The 25057-nt window shown below is 35.5% G+C and overlaps 1 protein-coding gene across 12 annotated transcripts in view; it reads left to right on the top strand.

Moving 5' to 3' along the window:
- Positions 1-25057, top strand: part of CHD9 (chromodomain helicase DNA binding protein 9) — a 168609-nt gene that overhangs the window by 101203 nt on the left and 42349 nt on the right. For all 12 annotated transcript variants that reach the window (XM_053663245.1, XM_053663244.1, XM_053663239.1 and 9 more), the window contains 15 exons: positions 379-447; positions 531-586; positions 1235-1352; positions 3769-3855; positions 4063-4200; positions 6247-6368; positions 9448-9691; positions 14113-14289; positions 15640-15783; positions 15890-16145; positions 17227-17437; positions 18837-19032; positions 21722-21889; positions 22751-22930; positions 24625-24735. In XM_053663245.1, the coding sequence (XP_053519220.1) occupies positions 379-447; positions 531-586; positions 1235-1352; positions 3769-3855; positions 4063-4200; positions 6247-6368; positions 9448-9691; positions 14113-14289; positions 15640-15783; positions 15890-16145; positions 17227-17437; positions 18837-19032; positions 21722-21889; positions 22751-22930; positions 24625-24735 (2277 nt within the window). The remainder of the gene's footprint in view (positions 1-378; positions 448-530; positions 587-1234; positions 1353-3768; positions 3856-4062; positions 4201-6246; positions 6369-9447; positions 9692-14112; positions 14290-15639; positions 15784-15889; positions 16146-17226; positions 17438-18836; positions 19033-21721; positions 21890-22750; positions 22931-24624; positions 24736-25057) is intronic.

The raw sequence follows: 25057 nt of genomic DNA, 5'->3' as shown, positions 1-25057 counted from the left end.
AAAACCACAGTCTGATGAGTGATGTGGCACCTTGGACAAGTACTTACCTTCTCTATGCCTGAGCTTCCTTCCAAGTCTGTAAAACAACGATGGTAGTACCTACCTTGTAGTGTAGTTGCAAGGATTAAATGAGTTAATATACACAACGTGCTTAGACTAATGCTTATTACATTAAAAAGCATGGTATGTTCACTGTGATAGTCCAGATAATGTTGAGGACAGTAACGACAATTTATGTTTCTGTTTGTGTATTTCTTACATTTGCTGCCTGGCATATGTGCTATGTAAATGTTCGTTGAATTTTCATGTTTCCACAAATAGATGAGGTGAAACCTAAAGGCATTTTAAGAATGTGCCATTATTTTCCCCTCCCTCTAGGAGAATCCAAGTGAAGAAGATGCTGCAATTGTGGACAAAATACTATCTTTTAGAATTGTGAAAAAGGAAGTAAGTGATGGCACATTACATTTTATACTTTATATTCAATGGTCTGATAATAAAAGTTGTAATAACTGATTTTATTTTCTTAGATATCACCTGGAGTGATGATTGATACAGAAGAATTTTTTGTAAAATACAAGAATTAGTAAGTATTTCAGTTAGAAAAATAATAGAAAGATACTGATTTAAGTATAAATTAATGTTTAATATTTATATTAAGTTAAATTGATTTTTATCTGCATTGTAAAAGTTTTATTTATTATTTCATGAAATTAAACATTAACAATGAGAAGGCTAAAAATTTTTTGTGTTAAAGTTGAATTATTTTTCAGAACACCACATCAAAATCCAGGAATCTATAAAATGTGGTTTTACAAATTATAGAACACTATTTGTTATGTTTTGTTATATTGTATTTTCGGACTTAAAAATTCTGTTATTTCAGTGAAAAATATTTAAATAAAATTACATTGATTTCAAAACAGGTTAGCTTTCTGACCATGCCAAAGCCATTACAATGAAGAAATAAGTGGTGAATCACATCTTGTTACCTGTGTGACTCAGTGTACTCTCCCGTTAACAGCAAATTGCAAACCTTAGACTACAGTCTAAGACTACGTCTTTTTAGGATATAGCGGTCACCATGTCTATTGACATTAAATGAAATGATGACCTACGTATTGTAAAGTGGAAGATACTGTTTTCCATTGAATATTATGATTAAAAATAAATCAAAGAAAAACAAAACATGTTTTCTATATCATTCTAATTGTTGCCTTTATAAAAATTGTAGCTCCTATCTTCACTGTGAATGGGCCACAGAGCAGCAGCTTTTGAAAGATAAACGGATCCAGCAGAAAATCAAACGATTCAAACTGAGACAAGCACAAAGATCACACTTTTTTGCAGACGTAAGAAAAATAAATAAATGAGATTATTAAGTGTTGAATTCTGAACACATGTAGTATATTTATCAAAACTTTAAGTATTATTCATAGTTTCTTAAGCTATAAACTTTGATACTGACTCATATGCTATCCACATATAGTGTTTTCCTTTTCCCAAATTTAGCTTGAAAACTAGTTGAAACAGGAATGCAGATAATTCATAATATTTTATATTAGCATGTATTTCAGGAACGTTGAATGTAAGTGTGTTGGTATATCAGAATTTCTCAAGGAGGTTAGTCTAGTAATAGAAATGGTAATTTACAAAATAAATGGAGAATAAAAATTTTCAGTACATGAAATATGTTGCATATTTTCCATACCACCTTTCGATATATGAATAGAGCATCATTGGGAAATTCATTTACCTTTCAAGGCTTTACTCAATAGTCTGATGTCCTTTCCTGGTGCTTCTTTCAGTAGACTTTTTTTTTAGAGGAGGATAATAATTTAAATTTTGTTAAGGATTTTATTTATTTATTTTTAAGGGAGGATGGAGGGAAGGGAGGGAGGGAGAGAAATATCAATGTGTGGTTGCCTTTCACATGCCCCTACTGGGGACCTGGCCTGCCACCCAGGCATGTGCCCTGACTGGGGTCCAAACCAGTGACCCTTCGGTTCACAGGACAGCACTCAATCCACTGAACCACACCAGCCAGGGCAAATTTAACTTTTTAAAACTTTTTTAATTGGAAAAAGTTTTAGACTTTTTAGTTTGAACACTGGGGTTGCCAAAATTATACAATGATTTCCCATGTACTCGTAAACTAGATTCCCTAAATGTTAATATTTCACCATCTTTTGCTTTATCATTCACATTCATTCTCCATGTGCCTTTTCCACATGCATACACTTTTTTTCTTAACCATTTGAAAGTAAGTTTCAAACCGTTCAGTGTTTATTTTCTAATAACATTTTCTTATATGTATAACAGTATAATTAACATTGATGTAGTACTGTTATCTCTGCTACAGACTTCACATAGATTGCATTATTTGTTCCACAAGTATTTTTATAACACGTGTGTGTTTCCTTATTCTGATTCAAAATCCAATCCAGCATCACACTGCACTTAGTTGGCATGCCTGTTTTAATCCTCTTACTTTGTTTCTCGTTCGGACGATTGTGAAGAGAGTAGGTGATTTATTTTGTAGAATGTCCATAAATTTGGAGTTGTGTGGTTTTCCTCAGTGTTTAGGTCATGCATTTTTGTTTTTAATCTTTACCTGAGGAGGTGCTTATTGATTTTTAGAGAGAGGGAAACATCACCGTGAGAGAGAAACATCAATCGGTTGCCTCTCAAATGTGCCCCAAGTGGGAGTTGAACCCGCGACCTTTTGGTTGACGGGACGATGTTCCAATCCACTGAGCCACACTGGCCAGGGCAGGTCATACATTTTTTTGAGACCATCACAAAAATGGCGGTATATTCTCAATGAATCATATCACAATGTACATGATACCCATTACAGTAGTATATTCTACAAGAAAGATGTGATGAAGCGATGAGAATGAGGGAGGAGGAGCCAGTTTTAGTTATAGTTAAGTAGAATCTGTATGAACTGATGACTTAGATGTAGGAGATTGAAAAAACAAGAAGAAATCTAAGATGCCTTCTCCATTTCTGGCTTGTGTAACTGGGAGGAGGTGTTGATGGGGTGCTGTGTTATCATTAATCCTGTGAGAAATTACAGGAAGAAGTGTGGACTGAAAACTGAATGGGTGCAGTTGAGTTTAGGTAGCTGAACTGGAGAGTTTGTGTTACTAGGTAAGTGCTTGAGCATGGGAAAGGGTGTTTGATACAACCAAGAGATGAACCTGCAGGTGGGATGATTGGTCTTCAACTCTTGGACCTGAGGAAAGTGGCAAAAGAAAGGTACAGAGGCTGCTTTTAGGAGAATTTTAGCCTTGGCTTTTGTAGCTCAGTGGATTGAGCCTGTGAATCAAGGAGTCACTGGTACCATTCCAGTCAGGGCACATGCCTGGGTTGCAGGCCAGGTCCCCAATAGGGGACGTGCAAGAGGCAACCACACATTCATGTTTCTCTCCTTGTTTTTCTCCTTCCCATCCCTTCTCTAAAAATAAATAAAATCTTAAAAAAATAATTTTTTTTAAAAAGGAAATGTCTTCTGGGGTAACTTACTTGTCTGCAGTACCTTATTTTTTTAGTGCTATATGGTTGGGTTTATTACATAGAATATGTTTTTTTATAATACAGACAAATATTCTAGATATCTTTTGGAACTTAAAATGGAAGTATTCTAATAACTGACAATTTAATTGAAATCAAACTTATGTTTTTGTTCTATAGTGAATAACTAGTACATTTGTCTTTTATCTTTCCACTTTTTTGTTAAAAATTGTTATTTTTTAATTTTAGATGGAAGAAGAACCATTTAACCCAGACTACGTTGAAGTAGACAGAGTGTTAGAAGTTTCTTTTTGTGAAGATAAAGATACTGGTGAGGTAAATATTTGGTAAAAATTTTTTTTATCTGAGTAAGAAAAACCTAAAACTTTCTAATGTTAAAATCTACAACTTTTTAAAATGTACCCATCTAAAAACAAAAAGTGTTTCATCAAGTTTTTATTAATGTAGGTTAATAAACATATTTAAACTATTTCTAACTCTTCTTTTTCAAAATGGTAAAATGAGACAAATTCTTCTTTACAGCCTGTTATTTACTACTTAGTAAAGTGGTGCTCATTACCATATGAAGACAGTACCTGGGAACTCAAGGAAGATGTAGATCTTGCCAAAATAGAAGAGTTTGAACAGTTGCAGGCTTCAAGACCTGACACAAGGCATTTGGTATGAACATGTGTTACTGAACTTCATAAAATCTTGCACTTCTTTATTCAGAGGGTTTAATGTAGCCTTTGAATTTTTAATTTAGTTTTTGGTATACAATGAATACAGTATTTTAAAAATTCTACTTTGTACAATATATATATTAATTTAATTACTTCTCCATAGTGGATATTATAGTTTTTGCTATTACAAACAGTGCTACATTGAGCAGTGAGCCCTTGTACAAGTTCACATAAAACAAATCAGAATTGTAATTGTTTTGTCAGAGCATATGTGTATATGAAATTTTGATGAGTATATCCTTCCACATTTCTCCCTAGAAAAGTTTTGAGTATTTTTACTTCATCTATGAATTTATTGTTTTAAAGATTTATTTATTTGTTTGTAAAAAGAGAGGGAGGGAAATATCAATGTGTGGTTGCCTCTCACGCTCCCTAATGGGAACCTGGCCTGCAACCCAGGCATGTGCCATGACTAGGAATCAAATCTGCGACCCTTTGGTTTGCAGCCTGGCACTCACTCCACTGAGCCACACCAGCCAAGGACATCTAAGAATTTTAAAACTTCCCACTGCTCTTTCTTTCAGGTCACTTATAAAAATATTATGGGTATATGTTTCAGCTCTAAGAAAAGTTATTAATTCTCTACCGTTTCTCCATTGCTAAATAACTAAATAGTTCACCTACTTCCATAGTAGCTTTATTTTTATAACCTTTTGTACAGAATATTGTTAAAAGCCTACACAAATTAGCTACATTGATTACTTATTGACTACATGTGATTCTTCCCTGCTCAGAAACAAACACACAAACAAAGAAAAACCTTGTTGGTTATTCACACTTCTAGAACAGAAACTGTAGAATTCTAGAAGGCTTTGGCAAGTTGTGATTTTGCAAATAATTATATAATTTCTTATGTTCATTTCTTTAAAACAGAATTGTCATGTGATTCAAGTTTGGGGATCCAACTGAAAGAAATTCACGAAAAGGAGACATTATGATTTTATTAAATATTTTGGCCTGTCCTCTTTCAAATATAATTTGATCATAGAAAATTCTTACTTCACCTAAGAAGGAATTTATACATTAAAAGGCAGGAATAGATTACTTGGGGATTAGCATCAGAGTGAGGAAGGCTGCATGAAAAATTTATAGATGTGATGTAAGGAAGAAAACGAATTCATTATTCCATGGAAGAGATCATACTGTTTTTATAATAATTTTGGGAGGTATTCCTATGTTCTGGTCTTATTTTATCTCCCAGTAATACTCAGTGTATTATTAAGGGAACAGCTTTTCATCTCCATTTTTATTGACTTCTATGTGTTTCCTTGAACTAGGAAACAAAAGCATTAACTAGTTTAAGGAGGAGTGAGTCAAGGGATATTGTGACAAGGCAAGGTTTTGTTTTGGGGTGGAAGCCGTCTTGAGCACAGTGTTGAACAGTGTGGACGGTGGGCACCATTGCCTTTTCCGACCTTAGGGAGGAAGCTCTCAGTCTTTAACCATTCCGCATGATGTTCCCTATGGCTTTTGTTACAGATGCACCTTAGCAGTTTGAGGAAGTGCCCTTCTGTTCAGAATTTAAAGAGAGTTTTTATGAGGAATAGATGTCAATTTTTCAAATCCCTTTTCTGCATCTATTGAGATTATCACATTTTTGTTTGTTAGTGTGCTGATCAACATTGGTTAATTTTCAAATTTAAATCACCTCAATTCCTGGGAAAAAAACCCACTGGTCACCTATTGTTACATTCTATTTGCTAAAATTTTGTTATGTATTATTGCATCTCAGCTGATGATGGATATTGATTGGTCTGTAGTTTTCTTGTAATGTCTGCCTGAATTTGGTATCACTCATTGAATAAGTATGCCTTCCTCTTCAGTTTTCTGTAAGTTCATACAGAACTATTTGGTTTTTAGATGCTTGTAAATTTTCATTATAATGCCATATAATGTTCTTCTATGATTATTCTAAAAGCATTACATATGAGATGTACAGAAATGAAAAGATGTCAAACACGTCATTCTTTGTTTTTCCATTAAGGATCGTCCTCCCTCTAATCTTTGGAAAAAAATAGATCAATCCAGGGACTATAAAAATGGTAATCAACTCAGGGAATATCAACTGGAAGGACTCAACTGGCTCTTGTTCAATTGGTACAATCGGTATGTAGTATATCTTAGAAAAAATTTAGCATGTTATTTTTTATATGTGCCAAAATATGTTAAGTAAAATAGGTACTAATGTTGTTATATTATTACTGTCTTGAAGTAACTTGAAGTTACCTCAAGAAAATTTGTTAGGATTTTGACTACAATTACTTTTTTAAAGATACCTATCAACTAGAATAGAATAAAGTTGGTATGTTGAATTGTATTTAAATTTGAAGTCTCTTTCTTAACATGAAACATCTGCTATGTTTCAGAATGTTTTTCAACTTCTCAGCCTATGCTGCTGTTTGCCTGTAATTGTATCTAGCTAGTAAGATGTGGGCAGTTGCTCCTGTAAGTATTAGACAGGTCTCTTATTTATTGTAAGTTTTCACAGAAGCAGGTTGTCAGCATGATAAGGAATAGAATACAAAATATGAGAACCTAATAATCATTATGCCCTTTTATTATTTATTTTTAAGTTCTAAATGCTTTGTGGGTGAACATTATCTCACTTTTTAAATTGAGATGAAAAGATAATTGCAAAGAAGTAAAAATGGTGCCATGATTGAGAGAGAAGTATAGTAGTGGAGACAAAGGAGCCGATGAAGGCATTATGAGTAACAATAGCAAAGTTTGATGACTTGTATTCAGAATCATTTTTGTGTGTGTTTTTCCTTCTCACATAATTCTCCTGAGTGGTTCCACTTGGTAATGGTGAGATATAAGACACGGTCAGTGATGTCAGGTTGGCCCGTTATCCGTGCGATGAATGCTCTTTCCCCTGGTGTATAGTTTGTAAATCTTTATCACCATATTCCCCAAGAGAACCTTCCAGGTAAAACAGTCAATAAAGTATGGTTTTCCTGTGCCTCCCTTATCACATTCCTTTTCCACTTCCTAAATTGCTTGTTTAAAATGCTCATCATTATCCTCAGGCCCATATCATACCCCTGCCCCTTTTATTTCCATATATGGCTACTTCATAGAGAAGCTTAGGGCCATCCAGTAGGTGAACTTGCTCAAATCCTTGGCCGCCACGCAAGCCTACAAATGTATTTCCAGCCATAGCTATTCTTACCTCTATCTGCATGTATCAGAAGTTATAAAGTCCCTCCCCAAGACCAAGACCAATGCTACCACCTCAACTCTTGACATGCATCTCATCCAGGCTCTTACCATCCTTTGCTCTTCTATCCTTAAGCCATCTCTGAAACTAGTGCTGTACCTTCCATCTGTAAGCAAATTCATGTTTAACCTATCTATAAAAGAACTAAGAAAAAGGATGAAGCTTCACATGGCTCTGTTTTTCCTTCTGGCTCCCACAAGTCCTTTTTGTAACTTCCCAGGCAGTTTTCTAGCAAGAGGAGCTGGCCTGAGCTCTGCCCATGCCCTCCTTTCCAGTTCTCTCTAGGTCTGTTATCTAGGTTTGATTGTGTATCATCTCTGAACTTTTAATTTTCCAGTTCACAGGATACCTCTCTTTGCTAGCTTGGATAATAGTGGCTACTACTTCCTCCTTTAAACTTTTCCCCCATTTGTACCCCCAGCAGCTTCCACAGCGTGATTCTGCCAGATCTCTAGTACCTCTGTGTCTGTTCCTTTCACTTGTCTTTACTGGTTCTTTTTTATCTGCCTGTCCCTTCAATGTTGTTTTTTCTTTTCCCCAAAACTCTTTTTCCTCTCTTCTCATATCTGTTCTCCCTAAGCCATATTCTGTACCCCTCTATACCTTCACATATCAGTGATAAGCTAATGATTTCATAGTTTTATCTCTTAAGTCCTTGAATCCCAAACCTGTATTTCCTTTTGCCTCTTGCTACCTTAAGCTCTAGCTGAGTGATTCTTTAAACTCAACAGATTAAAAATTAACCTCATCATTTCTGTTTTCTTCATACCAAATTTATTCTTTCTCCATATTTTGCATCTCAGTTAATAATACAATTCATTTAGTCTCCCAAACTGAGAGAAATCTGGCTGTCATTCTATACCCTGTACACTTGGTCATTAGGTCCAAACCATTCCCACTATAATTAATTTTGAAATCAGTTCTCCTCCCTTAGTTCCAGGGTCCACCCACTAAGACCCTGCATTACTGCGGTACTTTCTCAATTAGTGTCACAACTTCTAGTCATCTCACCTAATACCCAGTGACATTGGAGCAAATGTGAAAATACAAACGTAATCTCATCAGGTTGAAATTTTTTTTTAATTTATTAGAGTGATGTAAAACATTATGTATTTATGACTCTTGCTTATCTTAATACTATCCCCTCCATTTACCCTTCTCTCAAAACCACACTAAATAACGTGCAGTGTCCCACAGTGGGTCATGTTCCTTGGGCTTCTCCTTGGCCTTGCTCTCTGGCAAAACACCGGCCTCTTCTCTGAAAGCAGTCTTCTTGTTTCTGGTCTCCTCTGCCAGGGGTGCACACTTAGTCCTCTGAACTTCGGAAATCAGATTAGTATTGACGATCCTTAACTGGCCATATATCGTAATCATCTGTGGAGCTTATGTGAAAAATTGGAACTATTTTTATTCTATTCCACCTTGAATCAGGATGTATAGGGAAGGGCCCTTGGTATCTGGGGTTTTTTCAAACACTGTGGGCTCTTCTAATGCACAGAGTTGAAGTCCAATTCTTTATTCTTCTGTGATAGCACATTGCACGACTACTTATTTATCTATTTGCATGTCTGCTTCTCTAATAGATACAAGCCCCTGGAAGGCAGAGAACATGTTCTATTTCTTTTGTATCCCATCTTCTCATACTGTCCCTGAGATATAGAAGGTATTTAATACATGCTTCCTGAATAAAATATTTAGTCTGCCTTGTGCTTGCCATTTCACTCTTTAAGAAAAAGTCTGTTGGGTGGTATCATTATTTTGGAGCTACAAAAACTTACAGGTTTCTCATTGTAGGATTACAACAAAATTGTAATCTTTAGCTTACTCTGCACTTCAGCAACTTTTACATTTTTATAAATGCTAGTGTTTTAATTTGATCACTGATTATTTTTGTATATCTTTGAAATTGTTGTAGTATACAGAAAAGTTCAATGTCCACTTAGATAATATATTTGTTTATTTCAGACGAAACTGCATTTTAGCAGATGAAATGGGTCTTGGCAAAACAATTCAATCAATTACATTCCTCTACGAAATCCTTCTGACTGGTATAAGAGGACCTTTCCTGATAATCGCTCCACTTTCCACTATTGCAAACTGGGAGAGAGAATTTCGTACGTGGACTGATATTAATGTTGTGGTGTATCATGGGAGCCTGATTAGCAGACAGATGATACAGCGATATGAGATGTACTTCAGGGATGCACAGGTGTGTTACTGGTCATTTGATTTGTTGTTTGAATGCTCAGGTTGTAACATGATAAGCATTACACAGTAATTACATTCAGATTTAGGGTAGATTTCAATTGCCTACTTAGCTCTTACTTCAGTCTCTTTATTCATCATATGTATTTGACAACAAATTTTAGTAGCTAAAGAGAAAAATGACATTAGTAGTCACGTTCATGCTGTAGTTTATTATAAAGTAGTATTCTAATTTATAGAAATGTACCAGTCTGTATCCTTAATTTTTAAGCTAGATAATTGTTTTACTAGTTGTTTTAAAATACACATTTAATTTAGAATTATAAAGGTGTCTGATTATTCTCCAGTTTTTTTCCTCTTCTCCATTTTTCAAGTTTAGATCATCAGCAAATACCATGGGCTTAAATGCTTATGAGGTGAAATCTCAAATACCTTTTCTTTTGTGTCCAGTGGATTTTGATTTAGACATTTAAAAAAATTTGGTTTGTTGTCCTCGGCCAGGTAGCTCAGCTGGTTATGGTGTCATCCTGCTAGGCCAAGGGTGCAGGTTTGATCTGCAGTCAGGGCATGTACAAGAATCAACTAATTATTCATAAATAGGTGGAAAAACAAATCGATGTTTCTCTTTCTCTCTCAAATTAATAACAAATAATTTGGTTGGTTGGTTTTCTATTCAGCTGCAAGCATACCGCTATATGTATTTTTTCTGGACTGGTTATTGTAGTGCTCCAGGGGTGTCTGTGGCTTTGTTCTCCCCTTGTAGCTCACAGGCACCATTTTCATTTCACTTTGGCAGTATACTGTGCAGGAAGTGATTTCCTGTTTTTCTGCCACGTACACAGGCCATAAACTCAAGAGATGACATTACAGGACAGAATTTCCTAGCAGAAAGTTTTGAAGTTTTGAGTGGCAATACAGCTCTTTTCAGATAAAAACTTTTGTTAAGAAATACGAAACAAAATAAAAACACATTTCACACAAAATTGTACTTTTTTAACTGGAAAAGGTTTATTGCCTGATATTCTACCTCTACTTCAGTAGCACCTCGATATTTGATTTTTCTTTTACCCATTTAAAGAAAATTTTTATAAGGATCATTATACTTTATGGTCAGGTCCTGTGACGTGACTTGGCTCGAGGCGGACTGCACACAGAGCTCTGTGCCTTCGCCCCCGGTTGTGATGGGTTTTCTCCCTTCGTGAGGCTGAAAATGAATGAGTTCGTTGATTTTGTTCCTTTAACTTCATTTTCTTTCCTACTTCTGTATTTGAGACTATTACATTTCTGTCACATTAAGTACCTACAAAATCCTTTAATTATTCTTCAGTTCTGTGGAAATCTATTACCTTTGCTCCTTTGGAGCCTATGACATTTTAGTTAAGGTATTGTTTGATTTTCTTTCATAATGTTTTGTTATTCTTAATCATACATTTGTGGAACTGTAGAGTCATGTGGCATTCTGGAAGTGAGTTAGTTCAATCTCATTTTTTTACAGAGGGTACAGTTAACATGTTGACTATAAGATTTTAACAAGGTTACAATTTTGATATGTCTAGTGAGTTTGTTAGTAATATAGCCAAAAAGCTTAAAGATTCTTCATGTCTTATAAACACAGTATTATATATTAAATGTAATTTTTATGGTAAATGTTATACATTCTAGAAAAATATCTGAAGGGTTTAAAATTTCAAAAGATAAAGCTTTCTCCAGTAATGAGATAAATAGCTCTGTACTCCACGTATAGAAAAACTTTCCTTATCTCTTTTAAATGTACTTTAATATAAATTAATTGAATATTTAAGCTGGTTTTTCCATGTTACTAAATAGCTTGAAATCACATTAGTAATAAAATTCTGCTCAAATTTTCTGAATTGCCATGAGAAGAATAACACTAATAACCACAAATATTTATTGAGTATTACCATGTGCCAGGCATTCTGTTTAATGGTTTACATATGTTATTTCACATCTTTGCAGGGGCAACCTAATAACTAGGTAATAATATCATTATCCCCATTAATAATATTATTAGTACAAATGAGGAAACTGAGGTATAAACAAGTTACTTGGTTTTCCCCAAAGACACAGCCCAAACTGGGAATAATAAACTCAAGTGAATTGGATTTGAGAGGCCATGCTCTTAAGCAACGTGGTATCAGTTTAACTTGATACATCATATTGTAGGTTTTTAGAGCCATATGAATACTATAGACTTACACTTTATACTTATTTTCTACGAGAGCTATTGTTCAGCTTTAATAGCCAGTGTATGCAACCAACCTGAATTAATCTGGTAGGAAATAAAACCCTGTTATAACACATGATCTTTTGTAAGCTTTCATTTCCCCCTGATTCCTAATAGTATGTAGTTTTCACTCCCACTTAAACATTCTCTTCACTTGGATGCTATTTCTGTGGCACCACCTATTCCTCCTGAAGCCCCCTTTACTGTTTTTTTCCTTATTTCTGTCTAAATGTGGGCTAACCCAGAGCTCTGTCTTTCCATGCTTTTATATCTATTCTCATTCCTTCAGGGATCTCGGTAGCACAGTTTAAGAACTATCTATACCACTGGACATTTTCAAATCTGTGTCACCAATTCTAACCTCTTTTCTAAATTCAGGAGTCATATCCGAATGCTTCTTCAGTACTCTACCAGGGTATCTCCCTACCAGGTACCTCAAACATAACATGTCCAAAAACAGAGTCCTGAATTTCCTCATTGTACTGAATAGCAACACCAACTTCCAGTATTCAAGCTACAAATTTTGAGAGTCAGACTCGAATCCTTTATCCCGTTGCACAACTACCCATTGACATATCCTTTAGCTCTCCTTCAAAATATACCCAGACCTGAGTACTTCTCATGACCTCCAATGATTATCTCTGCTTCCATTACTATGACAGCTTCCTGACTGGTCTCTATAATGCTGCCCTTGGGGCATTTTACTCTTTTATTACAGTAGCCAAAAGGGATTCTTTTAAAACTATGTCAAATCATGAAATTTGTTGAGGAGAACCTTCCCCTAGCTCCTTGCTCAGAGTAAAAGCCCAAGTCCTTTCCATGCATTGCAAATCCCTATGTAGCCTCGTTCCCTCCACACACTGGACATTAACCACTCTGGCTTTCTTGCTGCTCTTTGAACACTGCCAAAGGCACTCCTGCGTCGGGGCCTTTGCACTCGCCCCTTCCAGCCCAAGTGCTTTCTCCTCCAGATCTCCAGGCATTAACACGGCTTCTTCCCTCATCTTCAGCGTGCTGTTCAGTGGTCACTTCTCAGTCACGGCCTCACAGCCATTCTGTATAAAAAAATTACAGTGGTTACCTCTGTCCTCACACTACCTGATTAATTTTATTCCTCATCCCTTATACCATTCTAAATTAGTTTTTAAGTGTTCCTTAAAAAATTTTTTGTGGTGTTTCTTTTTTCCTAAATGGCTATAACCTGAATTTGTTAATGGAATGTCAAAGTCCACTTAGATCATTTTGTGTGTGTGTTTCGCTTCCTGCTGTATCTCCAGCAGCTAGAAAGGGTCTGGCATGTAGACACTCAGTAAACATTTGCTGAATAAAATGACTTGGGTGGCTCATTTTGATATGAACTCTGTATTTGCCATTCTATGTGTGGACTCATGGATATAAGTAATTAACATGAATAATGAAATTTCATTAGCCAGATTGTGAGTGGTCACTGCTCTCTACCTAAAATTGCTATAACTCTTGAAAATTATTGTGAAACATTTTACTAAGGAATACTTATTTGGGTATAATTATAAATTATGTAATTGTGTTACCATAATTTTTAAGCAATATTCTTAGAAACAGCAATCTATTATACTTTTAATACTAAAAGTCATTTTAAGGGAGTGTTTATGAATATATATATAAAAACAGGGCTGGTGTAGTTCAGTGGATTGAGCACAGGCCTGTGAACCAGAGGATCGCAGTTCAATTCCTAGTCAGGGAACATGCCTGGGTTGCAGGCCGGTTCCCAGCAGGGGACGCATGAAAGGCAACCATACATTGATGTTTCTCTCCCTCTCTCCTTCCCCTCTAGAGATAAAGAAAATCTTGGAAAAACTATTTCAGAGGAGAATAATTTATTGCAGATGTTATTAGATATAATTTTATGCAATTTGGCAGGCATTTAAAAAATTATGGTCAGCCCTGGCTGGCGTAGCTCAGTGGATTGAGCACGGGCCTGCGAACCAGAGTATCGCGGTTTGATTCCCAGTCAGGGCACATGCCTGGTTTGCAGGCCAGTTCCCAGCAGAGGACGCATGAGAGGCAACCATACATTGATATTTCTCTCCCACTCTTTCTCCTTCCCTTCCCCTCTATTGAAAAATAAATAAATAAAATATTTAAAAAAATTATGATCAAGGTATTCTAACAAATTATTGTATTTGATAATAAATTTCTAGGGGCGTATTATTCGAGGAGCTTACAGATTCCAAGCCATCATCACCACTTTTGAAATGATTCTTGGAGGTTGTGGAGAGCTTAATGCAATTGAATGGCGATGCGTAATCATTGATGAAGCACATAGGTTAAAAAATAAAAATTGTAAGCTTCTAGAAGGTCTAAAACTTATGAATCTGGTAAGTAACAACATTATTATAACTTAATTCCATTTCTTTTTCTTTAAATTCAGTTTCTTAGCTACATAGTAAAAGACCAGATAGAGTGAGAGAGCTAATACTATCTACTTAAGCCTTTTTAAACTTTTAGAGTAATTTCTATCTGTGGTGATTGAGGGTTTTTGTTGTTTTTGTTTTTGCTTTGAGTCAATTGGCCAGATGCAGCCCAGGATGGCTATGAATGCAGCCTAACTCAAAATTGTAAATTTACCTAAAATATTATGAGATTTTTTTGTGTGTGATTATGTGTTGTTACACATTTTAATGTGTGGCCCAAGGCACCTCTTTCCAGTGTGTGGCGCAGAGATGCCAAAAGGTTGTACACTAAGGAAAACATCTTACTTGTCTTCTATTGAAAGAAAATATGATCGTTTCAACCCATAAATTCTTTATAAAAGCCCCTTTACCAAAGTTTCAGTATTATTCAGATCATTTACATTAGAGGGATAAAGTTTCTACGTGATTGCACGTGCAAGTCAAAATGGTTTGTTCAGATTTTTTAAAGTAAGATCGCATAATTAATACATGAGAACTTGCAGAAATGGTGTACACATGGTGAACAAAGTGCTCCTTTTTACTTTTCCACCCACGCCCAGCCCCAACTTCCATTGCTCACCCCAGGATTCACAGCTTGGTGTTCGTCTTTCTAGACTGTTTACTAGTGCACATGCACAGATACATGTACGCAGGTGTACAAATACATGGACAAATATTTAGCTAAGGAATTTAGAAAGTATTGTCAAGTAAAATTTTAAATAATTTGTATAATTTCCAGCAAAACCGTTCTGTTTGTTTCATTCACTATGTTTAACGTGTAATGCATTTCTAGTTTAGAAGCATATTCCAAGTCTGCCCTTCACACTATTGAATTGCAGCCGTAATGATTTGAGAATTTGTTCTTTTGTGCAGTAAGTCAAATGATCTACCAAACTGCAAAGAATGTTCAGTTTTGTATACAAATGACCATACCAAGAATGGTTGAATACAAAACAAACAAATACCCTCTCTGTTCTTAAAAGTCCATTTAATTGGGCATTTTAGAGAAAATCTAGAAAGTGTGCTTCTTCATTATTTAGAACTTTTATAACAAGATGAATAAATAAAAACAGCTTGTGAAGTGAGGTATTATGAAAATGATACAGAGTTTTTAAAATATGAGAATTCAGTTAATGAAGATTTGTGGGTAGAGATGTATTTTGAATGGACTCTTGATCATTTTCATCAGAAAAATATTTGCTTTTCAATTTGATAACCTAATGAACTTCCATATAACTGTTGCATTGTATTTGATGTGAATTTTTCTTTATGTAGGAACACAAGGTGCTTTTGACTGGCACACCTTTGCAAAACACGGTTGAAGAACTATTCAGTCTTCTTCACTTTCTGGAACCTTTAAGGTTTCCTTCTGAATCAACATTTATGCAGGAATTTGGGGATCTGAAAACAGAGGAACAGGTAAACGTTTGGTCTTTTGTTGCATACGTACATCAGATCTTTTATTACTGTAATTAAGTGTATTGACTGTGCATGTAGGTTATATTTTCTTTTCTTTTTTTTGCAGGTGCAAAAACTTCAGGCTATCCTGAAACCTATGATGTTGAGAAGATTGAAGGAAGATGTGGAAAAGAAGTTGGCACCAAAGGAAGAAACTATTATTGAAGTGGAACTCACTAACATCCAAAAGAAATACTATCGGGCTATTTTGGAGAAGAATTTTTCATTTTTAGCCAAAGGAGTGGGGCAGACTAACGTGCCTAACTTGGTCAATACCATGATGGAGCTCAGGAAGTGCTGTAACCATCCCTATCTTATCAAAGGTAGCTAAAATGATGGCACACAAATACTTGTTTTTTTCAAGAAATAGCCATGCATAGAACACACACACCAGCAGTATAGCTGCAGTGGCAGGTACTGACTCTGTACTTTCACTCTGGTGTTCTCAGGGATTACAAGTTATTCAGAATCAGGGGCACAACATCAACCCAGGCGCCCATATTACCACATCAGGTTGCCATATCGGGACTTGAGTTGAGTCTCACGTGGACTGGATTTCTCCTTCAGTGTAACCCTTCTCAGGCACAAACACAGCAAAGCCCATCTCTGGGCCTCCACACTTGCGTGTTTTTCCCAGTATCTCTCTAGGCCAGGTAGTGTCTCTCAATTTTTATGGTCTCGTGTTACTTTTTTAAGTTCTTGTCAGGTTCTGCACTGGCATTCTCTCAGTACAGTGTTTGGGTTTTTTCACTTATTTTTCGTCATATACTCTGTATCTTACTTCATCCAAGACAAGTTATTTCTCAGCCTTGTAATGAACTAACTTGCAACCCTGGTGCTGTACTGACAACAGGCTGAGGGAAGGCAGAGAACCTTCAGTGCTGATCTAGACCCTCTGGAGGGAGTATTCATCAGCGACTTAAATGTTACTTGTTTCCCTGTTTTGATGACCAGCAGCATTCCCACTCAGATTAATTATGATCACCTTTTAGTGATAAATCACTATTATATTGGTATTTAAATATTAGAAGTTTATTTAAAAGTATATGTCTGTCACCTAGGTCAGAACCACATTTTCATTAATTTTTTCCCTAATAATATTGTTAAACCTTCAGTGAACACAAATCCATATAAAGCTTTATGCCAGGTGTCTGAGGAGATAAAAATGATGCTTAAGACATTGTCCATACACTCAGTGCAGTTGTCTATATACTCAGTGCAATCTGGTGTTGGTGATTCTACACAAATAATTCTAATAAAAGTAATTTATTACCTACCATCAAAACAATTTTTAGTATATTACAGCAAGGTAGAGGAGAACTAATTCTGATTTTTGAAAAAAATGAAAGCATTTGGATGTTGCCTTCATTTATGCATTAATGCTGTCTTATATTTCCTTGACAGGTGCTGAGGAGAAAATACTCGGAGAATTTAGAGAGACATATAATCCAGCTGCTTCTGATTTTCATCTTCAAGCAATGATCCAGTCTGCTGGTAAATTGGTCCTTATTGATAAATTGCTGCCCAAAATGAAAGCAGGAGGTCATAAAGTGCTCATCTTCTCTCAGATGGTACGCTGCCTTGACATCCTGGAGGACTATCTTATACATAAACGGTAAGGCATAGAGTTCATCCCCTGCGTTGTTCTGGGATTATGCTAAGTGTATGTCGCTGAGGTTTTTGCAGCACTGTACTGTAACCCAGCTCTGCTCATGTCCTTCTCCTCACCTAGATAGGGCCCTTCGAATCTGTCAGTACGGATTGCTTAAGGTCAGGTGTAAGTTGTTTTCCTAACTTACTTATGTTGTAATAGTACACAGGGCTAAGGAGATTGATTAAGAAAACTTTTCAAACTGACTATTGGTTGACTTAGGAATGGATTTATAAGTGTAGTAGTTTATTCTACACTTTGCAGTAATGAGATTTTAAACAGATTTATAACCATCTTCAAAATGGAAAAAATGACTCGAGATCCATTTCAAATCTATCTCATTTGTTACAGGTAAACCCTGAACTTTCTGCACTTTGATGCCTATCATACACTATCTAAAATTTGTTAGGCTTTACTCTTATTAGTTTGATGTGGGGGTTTTGCTTTGGTTTTTTGGTTCATGATAGATAGTCCTAAATATCATCTAGTATAGCAATTTACTATGCAGTAATATCAGACTGTTTAGTCAGGGACACTGACCTGTTTTCCCTTAGATCATCAAATTAAAAGATGACAACAGCCAATACAACCATAGCTGTCTGGTGTGAACGAATCAAAATTATACCTATTATTTTTGTCACACTGGCAAAAAATATATTTTTTGGTGTGCTGAAGAATTTTAATCATTAATTTATGTGTGCCATGAGATGAAAAAGGTTGAAAAAATCTCTAGTTTAGTCACTATGTAGTTATGTATTTACTGCAGAGCATTGGTGGTGTAATGAGATACCAATATATTTATATAAAAAGGAATCTGAAGATTGACTTGTAGGTTTTAGTTCAATGGATTTTGAATTGAATAGATAAGTAAAGGTCTATACTAGTTTGTATTATCAGATTATTTTTATTTCTAGTGCCTTTTTTAGTATCCATGTTTCACATTTTTAGTATCTTTTAAAAGGTGTATTCTCAGTTTTATACCATACTAGGTACAAGAAAGATTAACTTGATTTATAAGATAAATTTCATGGAAAGCCTAAAATTTCTTTTTCTTTTTAAAAGATTTTATTTTTAGAGAAAGAGGGAGAGAAACAGCAATGTGTGATTGTGTTTCTCATCCCCTCTACTGGGGACCTGCCTGGCAACCCAGGCAATAGAACTGGCAAATATAACTGGGAATAGAACTAGGAACCTTTTGGTTCACAGGTGGCGCTCAATCTAGTGAGCCACACCAACCAGCGCAAATTGCTTTCTAATTTTATAGGAAACTCAAGTTTCAGGAAAACATACTTTACATTTGATAGAATGTGTCTTCATTTTTATTATATCTCTCTATCTAAATTTATTGCCTTTCCTTTGATAGATATTTATATGAGCGAATTGATGGAAGAGTCAGAGGGAATCTTCGACAAGCTGCTATAGATCGATTCAGTAAGCCTGATTCAGATCGGTTTGTTTTTCTGCTGTGTACCCGAGCTGGTGGGCTGGGCATCAACTTAACTGCCGCCGATACATGTATAATTTTTGATTCTGATTGGAATCCTCAAAATGACCTTCAGGTAAATAAATTCTTCAACTAAGAAAATGAAGTTTATTTTTAAAATTTTATAACTATTTTCGATAATGCACCTCTTATATTTTTATCTGGACAAGCTAGCATGTATATTTTCCTAAGTAATATCTATAGCAAATAAAATAGGTGCATTATTTTTATTTTAATTTAATGACAATAAAATGTAATACACTATACTTAATATATCTTACTAACTTCTTAAAAGGTTTACCTACTTGAGTACACTCTAATTGTTTAAAGTGTATTATGTAAATTTGAGAGAGGCCTAAGATTTAAAAATAACCTATTTATAAAAAATAACATTTTCAGTTTGATTTCCTTAATAATAAATATTTGCTTTTTCTCATTTCAGCTTCCCAGTCATTATATAAGATAGTATGCACAGAATTGAAACATAAGAATATTTTTTATGAAATACTGTAGAAAATTAAGGTATTCATGTAAATTAAGACTGAAATGATTTTGTAGTAACAGGAATATTAATTGGAGTGATAAAAAGAGTCAAAGTTTATAGAAGATATGCTGTGTAGGAAAGATGACAAAGTGAACTGTAAGAGAAATTCATCTTTTTTTTATTAAAAAAAGTATTTATCTTATAGAGGGAGGGGGAAACAGGGAGAGAAACATCAATGTGCGAGAGATGTATTCATCCATCCATTGGCTTTTTTGTGTCCCCAACTGGGAGCCTGGTCTACAGCCCAGCCAGGTGCCCGAACAGGAAATTGAACCAGTGATCTCTTGGTTCACAGGCCGGTGCGTGACCCACTGAACCACGCCAGCCAGGGAGAGAAATTCATCTTTTATTGTCCTCAATAGTGAATTGTGTTGCAATTAATACTATTACTTTAAATAGATAAAATGCCAAAAATAGTAAATTGTTATGTAAATTATACCTGCCTCAATAACAAACATGTTTTTACCCTCTCATTTGTGTAACTATATGTAATCCAGCTCCAAATATGAAAGGTTTATCCAAAATTAATAGATTTAACTAGGGGCACACTATAGAATCCAATTAGTATTTTAGGCTTTCTGGGACACAAAAGGTATGTGTCACACATTTTATGCTTATTTGCTTAACAGCCCTTTAAAAATGTGGAAGCTATTCTTAGTAGCAGGCCAGATGTGAGTAACAGGGTGTAGTTTGCCCGTCCCCAGGTTAAACCTGAATGATAATCACTTGCCTCTGGAATGCATATCTATACTTACAGCTGAGCACAATGCATGTAATGTTCTAAAGTTAATCTAAAATAAAATAATGAAGTCACATTTGAGAACTGGAAATACTTTCAGATTCCCCAAGTTCTCCCTCTCGCTTGGTTTTTCCTATTATAGACTAATAAAAATATTTGGCCTTTTATACTTTCTCTAGACCTGGAGCAAAGTTAGTTCATTCACCATTCTGACTTCCAATGGCTACAAAGTGTATATGAGTAGAATAAAGATGTCTGCAAAGACAGCATCTGTGCCACCTATAAATTGTCAAGTCATAATTTATATTTTAATCTTCTGAGGATCATGCAAAGGGGAATAATAATTTGGGAGAAAGACTGCTGATACTATTGAAACTTTAGAGTCAAAATTTATTATATAGATTTATAGCAGGAACTCATGATAAATATTAAGCTCCTCACCCACCACTACCGGCACCACCACCACCCCACCACCTCACACACCTAATGAAAAAAAAATTAAGCTCCTATGTAGTCTCTGGTTTCTCTATTTTCAATATGTCTACATAGGAGATAATTATTCCTTTCTGTTTAAATACAATTTAGGTCTCCAGAGTTACTCACCTTAGGTTTTTGTCCTCTGCTTAATTACCCAGTTTAACTAAAATATTATTGAAAAGGTTGTCAATAATGTAGGTTTAAAGGTTGAATTGCCAAACAACTAAAATAATTATTCATAGAGTTGACATTCATCTAAAGTTATACTGATGTCGCCCTCTTTTAAAAAAAATCATTCTCACCCTGGCTGGCATTGCTCAGTGGATTGAGCATGGGCCTGCGAACCAGAGGGTTGTGGTTTGATTCCCCGTCAGGGCACATGCCTGGGTTGCAGGTCAGTTCCCAGTGGGGCATGCACGAGAGGCAACCATACATTGATACTTCTCTCCCTCTCTCCTTCCCTTCCCCTCTAAAGGTAAATAAATTAAAAATCTTTTAAAAAAAGAATAAAGCATCTTTAAAAAAAAAATCATTCTCACCCTGGTTGGTGTAACTCAGTGGCTTGAGTTTGGGCTGCGATCCAAAGGGTCACCAGTTCGATCTCCTGTCAGGGCACACGTGGTTCAGGTCCCCAGTAGAAGGCACGTTGAGAGGCAACCACACATTGATGTTTCTCTCCCTCTCTGTCTCCTTCCTTTCCCCCCTTTCTAAAAATACATAAATAAAATCTTAAAAATAACCATTCTTCAATGATTTTATATTATCTGAAATATAAGAATAAGTTTTAACTTGTAGCTGATTGTGGAATAATTTATTTTAGTAAGCTCTACTTTCATTATTAAAAAACATTTATGTATAGATAATTCAGTAGCAAATGGGTCTAAAAATTCTTATATGCTTTTATACTCCACCAAGATACTATATTATTAAATGCCTTTTATGTGATGTCTGTTGTGTCTTATGTGAAATAAGTTAAATTTATGACTTTTCTTTTTTTTTTTATAGGCTCAAGCTCGTTGCCACAGAATTGGTCAGAATAAAGCAGTGAAAGTCTACCGACTAGTAACTCGTAACTCATACGAGAGAGAGATGTTCGACCGAGCCAGTCTGAAGCTGGGTCTAGACAAGGCCGTGTTACAGAGCATGAGCGGCAGAGAAAGTAATGTTGGTGGTGTACGTATCACTCGGAACTTTGTTTGCATTTACTTTTAAACTCAGGGTATTTATTTCATTTTGATCCCGACTGAACACTAAATAGATGTTTTTTTCCTGTGGAGGCACTTCAGAATAGCGTGACATTTAGTTAACACTTTTGGTCTTGTTTCGTTTATATGGCTCCAGTGCTTGTGAATTCTAAGAATATGTTTTCCAGGAAATTTTTTGTTCCACTTTTAGTATGCATCATGGCATAGCAAAATAGAATTTGTAAGTTTTTCTGCATCTTTCTATACATTGTTTTTCAGTTTTTAGTGTCAGATACTAGCATTGGCTTTGTCTTACACTAAGTAATGTTTTTTGTCACTTCCTCCATCAATTTTTTTTTTAATTTAATTAATTTATTGCTAGGAGAGAGGGAGAGAGGGAGAAAAACATCAATGTGTGGTTGCCTCTCAATTCGCCCCCTACTGGGGACCTGCACAGCATGTGCTCTGACTGAGAATTGAACCAGCAACCCTTTGGTTGGCAGACCAGCACTCAGTCCACTGAGCCACACCAGCCGGGGCAAGATTATTTTCTCATATCTGTGCTTACAACAACTCTAGAACCCTAGGACTAAAAATCCAGGTACTTTATAGGTAACCTGCTCCATAGGCTTTGTTTTACCTTCAGATATTTTAGGCAAATGGCAAATCCCATTTTAAAGATAGTAAAGAATAGTCAATAATTTCAGTGTATTTTTCCCAGAGAATTCTCTCTTATGTACATCCAAACCCCCCAAATTTAAATATGACCTTGTGTTTGACATCCTTTAGGAATATTTTCTTATTTTATGAACCTAAAAACATTTTGTTTCCAAAATTATTTTCTCCTTAGATTCAACAGCTTTCCAAAAAGGAAATAGAAGATCTGCTTCGAAGAGGTGCGTATGGCGCCATCATGGAAGAAGAAGACGAAGGTTCCAAGTTCTGTGAAGAGGATATTGATCAGATTTTACTACGTCGGACAAAAACTATTACCATTGAGTCAGAAGGACGCGGGTCAACATTTGCTAAGGTAATAATTTGGGGAGGATAAAACAAAATTTGTATCCTGCCAGGAAACATTAATAACTATAATCTACCCAATTTGGGAAAATAATTTAAAACTTTACTAACTGCCTCGATATCTTCCTCTCTTCTTCTTTTCCTTTCATTTCCTTCCATTTCTTTCTTTGTCTCCTTTCTTTCCCCTCCCCTCTTTCTTTCCACAATAGAAATATGCTAAACTTACATCTTGCATTCACCCGAAGAGGTCCTGATTGCATTATTGTGTCCCACCTGCACTGATTCACGCAGATTTTTTCTTTCTGCGTTGCCTCCCATCTCCATCCCCCTCTGAGCTCACGGGGAAATCTTCCTTTAACTTTACAGAGATCACTGGTTTTTTGTCAGATAGTGCAGGCGTTACACCAAAAGAAAAGATAGCAGTCTTTAAATGAAGAAATTTCTCTTGCATTCGTTCAGCAAACTAATGAAATTAGGTGTCAAGAACTTATTTGCTGGATATACTAAAATATCTTGCTAAAAAAAAGTAAAAGAGGAAATGATTGATTCTTTGTAAAGCGGAACATAAAGATTCAGGAAAGCCTTTGCAGAAAATATAACATTGTAGCTAATTCTTTAAGGAAGTGTGCATTTCATTGTGTTTCAGAAAGAGAAAGTGACATAAATGAATCATATGTGATTCATGAATTAGATTTCAAGGAACATGGTATAGGAATGCATGGATGCGCAGGATGAATTAAATGGCAGTGAAAATGAAGGGTTAGAGAGGTTGGACCCAAATTGGGAGAGGTGCAGAAGAACTCCACTTTAAGGAATTTGAACTTGATCATGAGGCTGTTAAAAAGCTTTAAAATCCCCTCAATCAGAAAATGGATATAATGCAATCTAATTTAGTAGTTTAACCCTAATATCAGAGAACTAGTTTGAAAGGAGAAAGACTGGAGGCAGGGAGATCAGATAAGAGGCTTATGGAGGAAATGATCATGGATGAATTAGAGACGTGGAGAACCACTCAAATCAACAAGAGTCGATGACTAGTTAGAAACGTAGACATGGAAGAGACAAAAATGACTTAAATTTCTGGCGCAAGTAGCTAGGAGGGTTCTGGTGTCATTAAATACGAGAGAATGCAAGAGAAGGAAATTCATATGCAGAAAATAAAGTATGAGAACTGTTGTATTGGTGGCATTTACAACGCATCTAAGCAGAGATGTCCAGGAGAGTTGCTAGGATACAGGTATAAATTTGGGAGTTATTACAAATCAGAAGAAAGTAGTATAGTAGAAACAGAAGTACTACTGCAAAAGTACACAGCTGAGAACTAAAACTCTAGTCATAGTTGGGTAGATATACCTGGTCTGTAGCCTTTTTCCTGAAAAATCTTATTTACTTTGGGTTCTTTGGCTCTACCCAAGTTGTCAACACACTGTGTACAGCTATTTTTCCTTTGTTACCTGAAAGGTTTCCTTTGTTTCCTAAAAATTACCTGAAATATGGTTAATTAAAAAAAACAGTCACAGAAATCACCTTTGTTGCCTTAAACAAATGCTGTGCTGTTTCAGACCATTGCATTTGAGGAATTGTTTGAATATATGTGTGCATGCTAAATTCCAGACTCTTCACAGTAAATGTTTTAAATATGCTTTGATGTATTTTTCCTATAGCTTCAAAACATTTTGAAAACACTGCCATTCTGTATTTCAGGCAAGCTTTGTGGCATCTGGAAATCGAACAGATATATCTTTAGATGATCCCAACTTCTGGCAAAAATGGGCTAAAAAGGCAGAAATAGATATAGATACCATCAGTGGTAGAGTAAGTATTTCTTTCCCTTTAAGAAAATATCTGTTGGGATAATTTTGTATTATAATATTTTAAGGTATTGAACTGTGTACTTAACAAAATAAATTTATCTGTATAAGTAAATCGATGTGGAGAGTAGGGTGATCTCATTTTGAGTCAGACACTGCTTCAGTTTCATGCTTGTGATAGATGTCAGGATAGGTGGTAATACAAGGAAGGAAAGTTTAATTTGGGGTATTATTATATCCTTGAATTATAATGTGTTTTAAAAACATTTTAAATGTTTTTAAGTTGTGTGTCCTTTCTTTTTTGCTCTTTATCTTGGTGTCAGATC

The sequence above is a fragment of the Artibeus jamaicensis genome, unplaced genomic scaffold (assembly GCF_021234435.1).
Source record: "Artibeus jamaicensis isolate MK-2021 breed Jamaican fruit bat unplaced genomic scaffold, CSHL_Jam_final contig_3152, whole genome shotgun sequence".
Lineage (NCBI taxonomy): Eukaryota > Metazoa > Chordata > Mammalia > Chiroptera > Phyllostomidae > Artibeus > Artibeus jamaicensis.
Note: the sequence above shows the minus strand (reverse complement) of the source record. Positions and strands in the feature narration are given on the sequence as shown.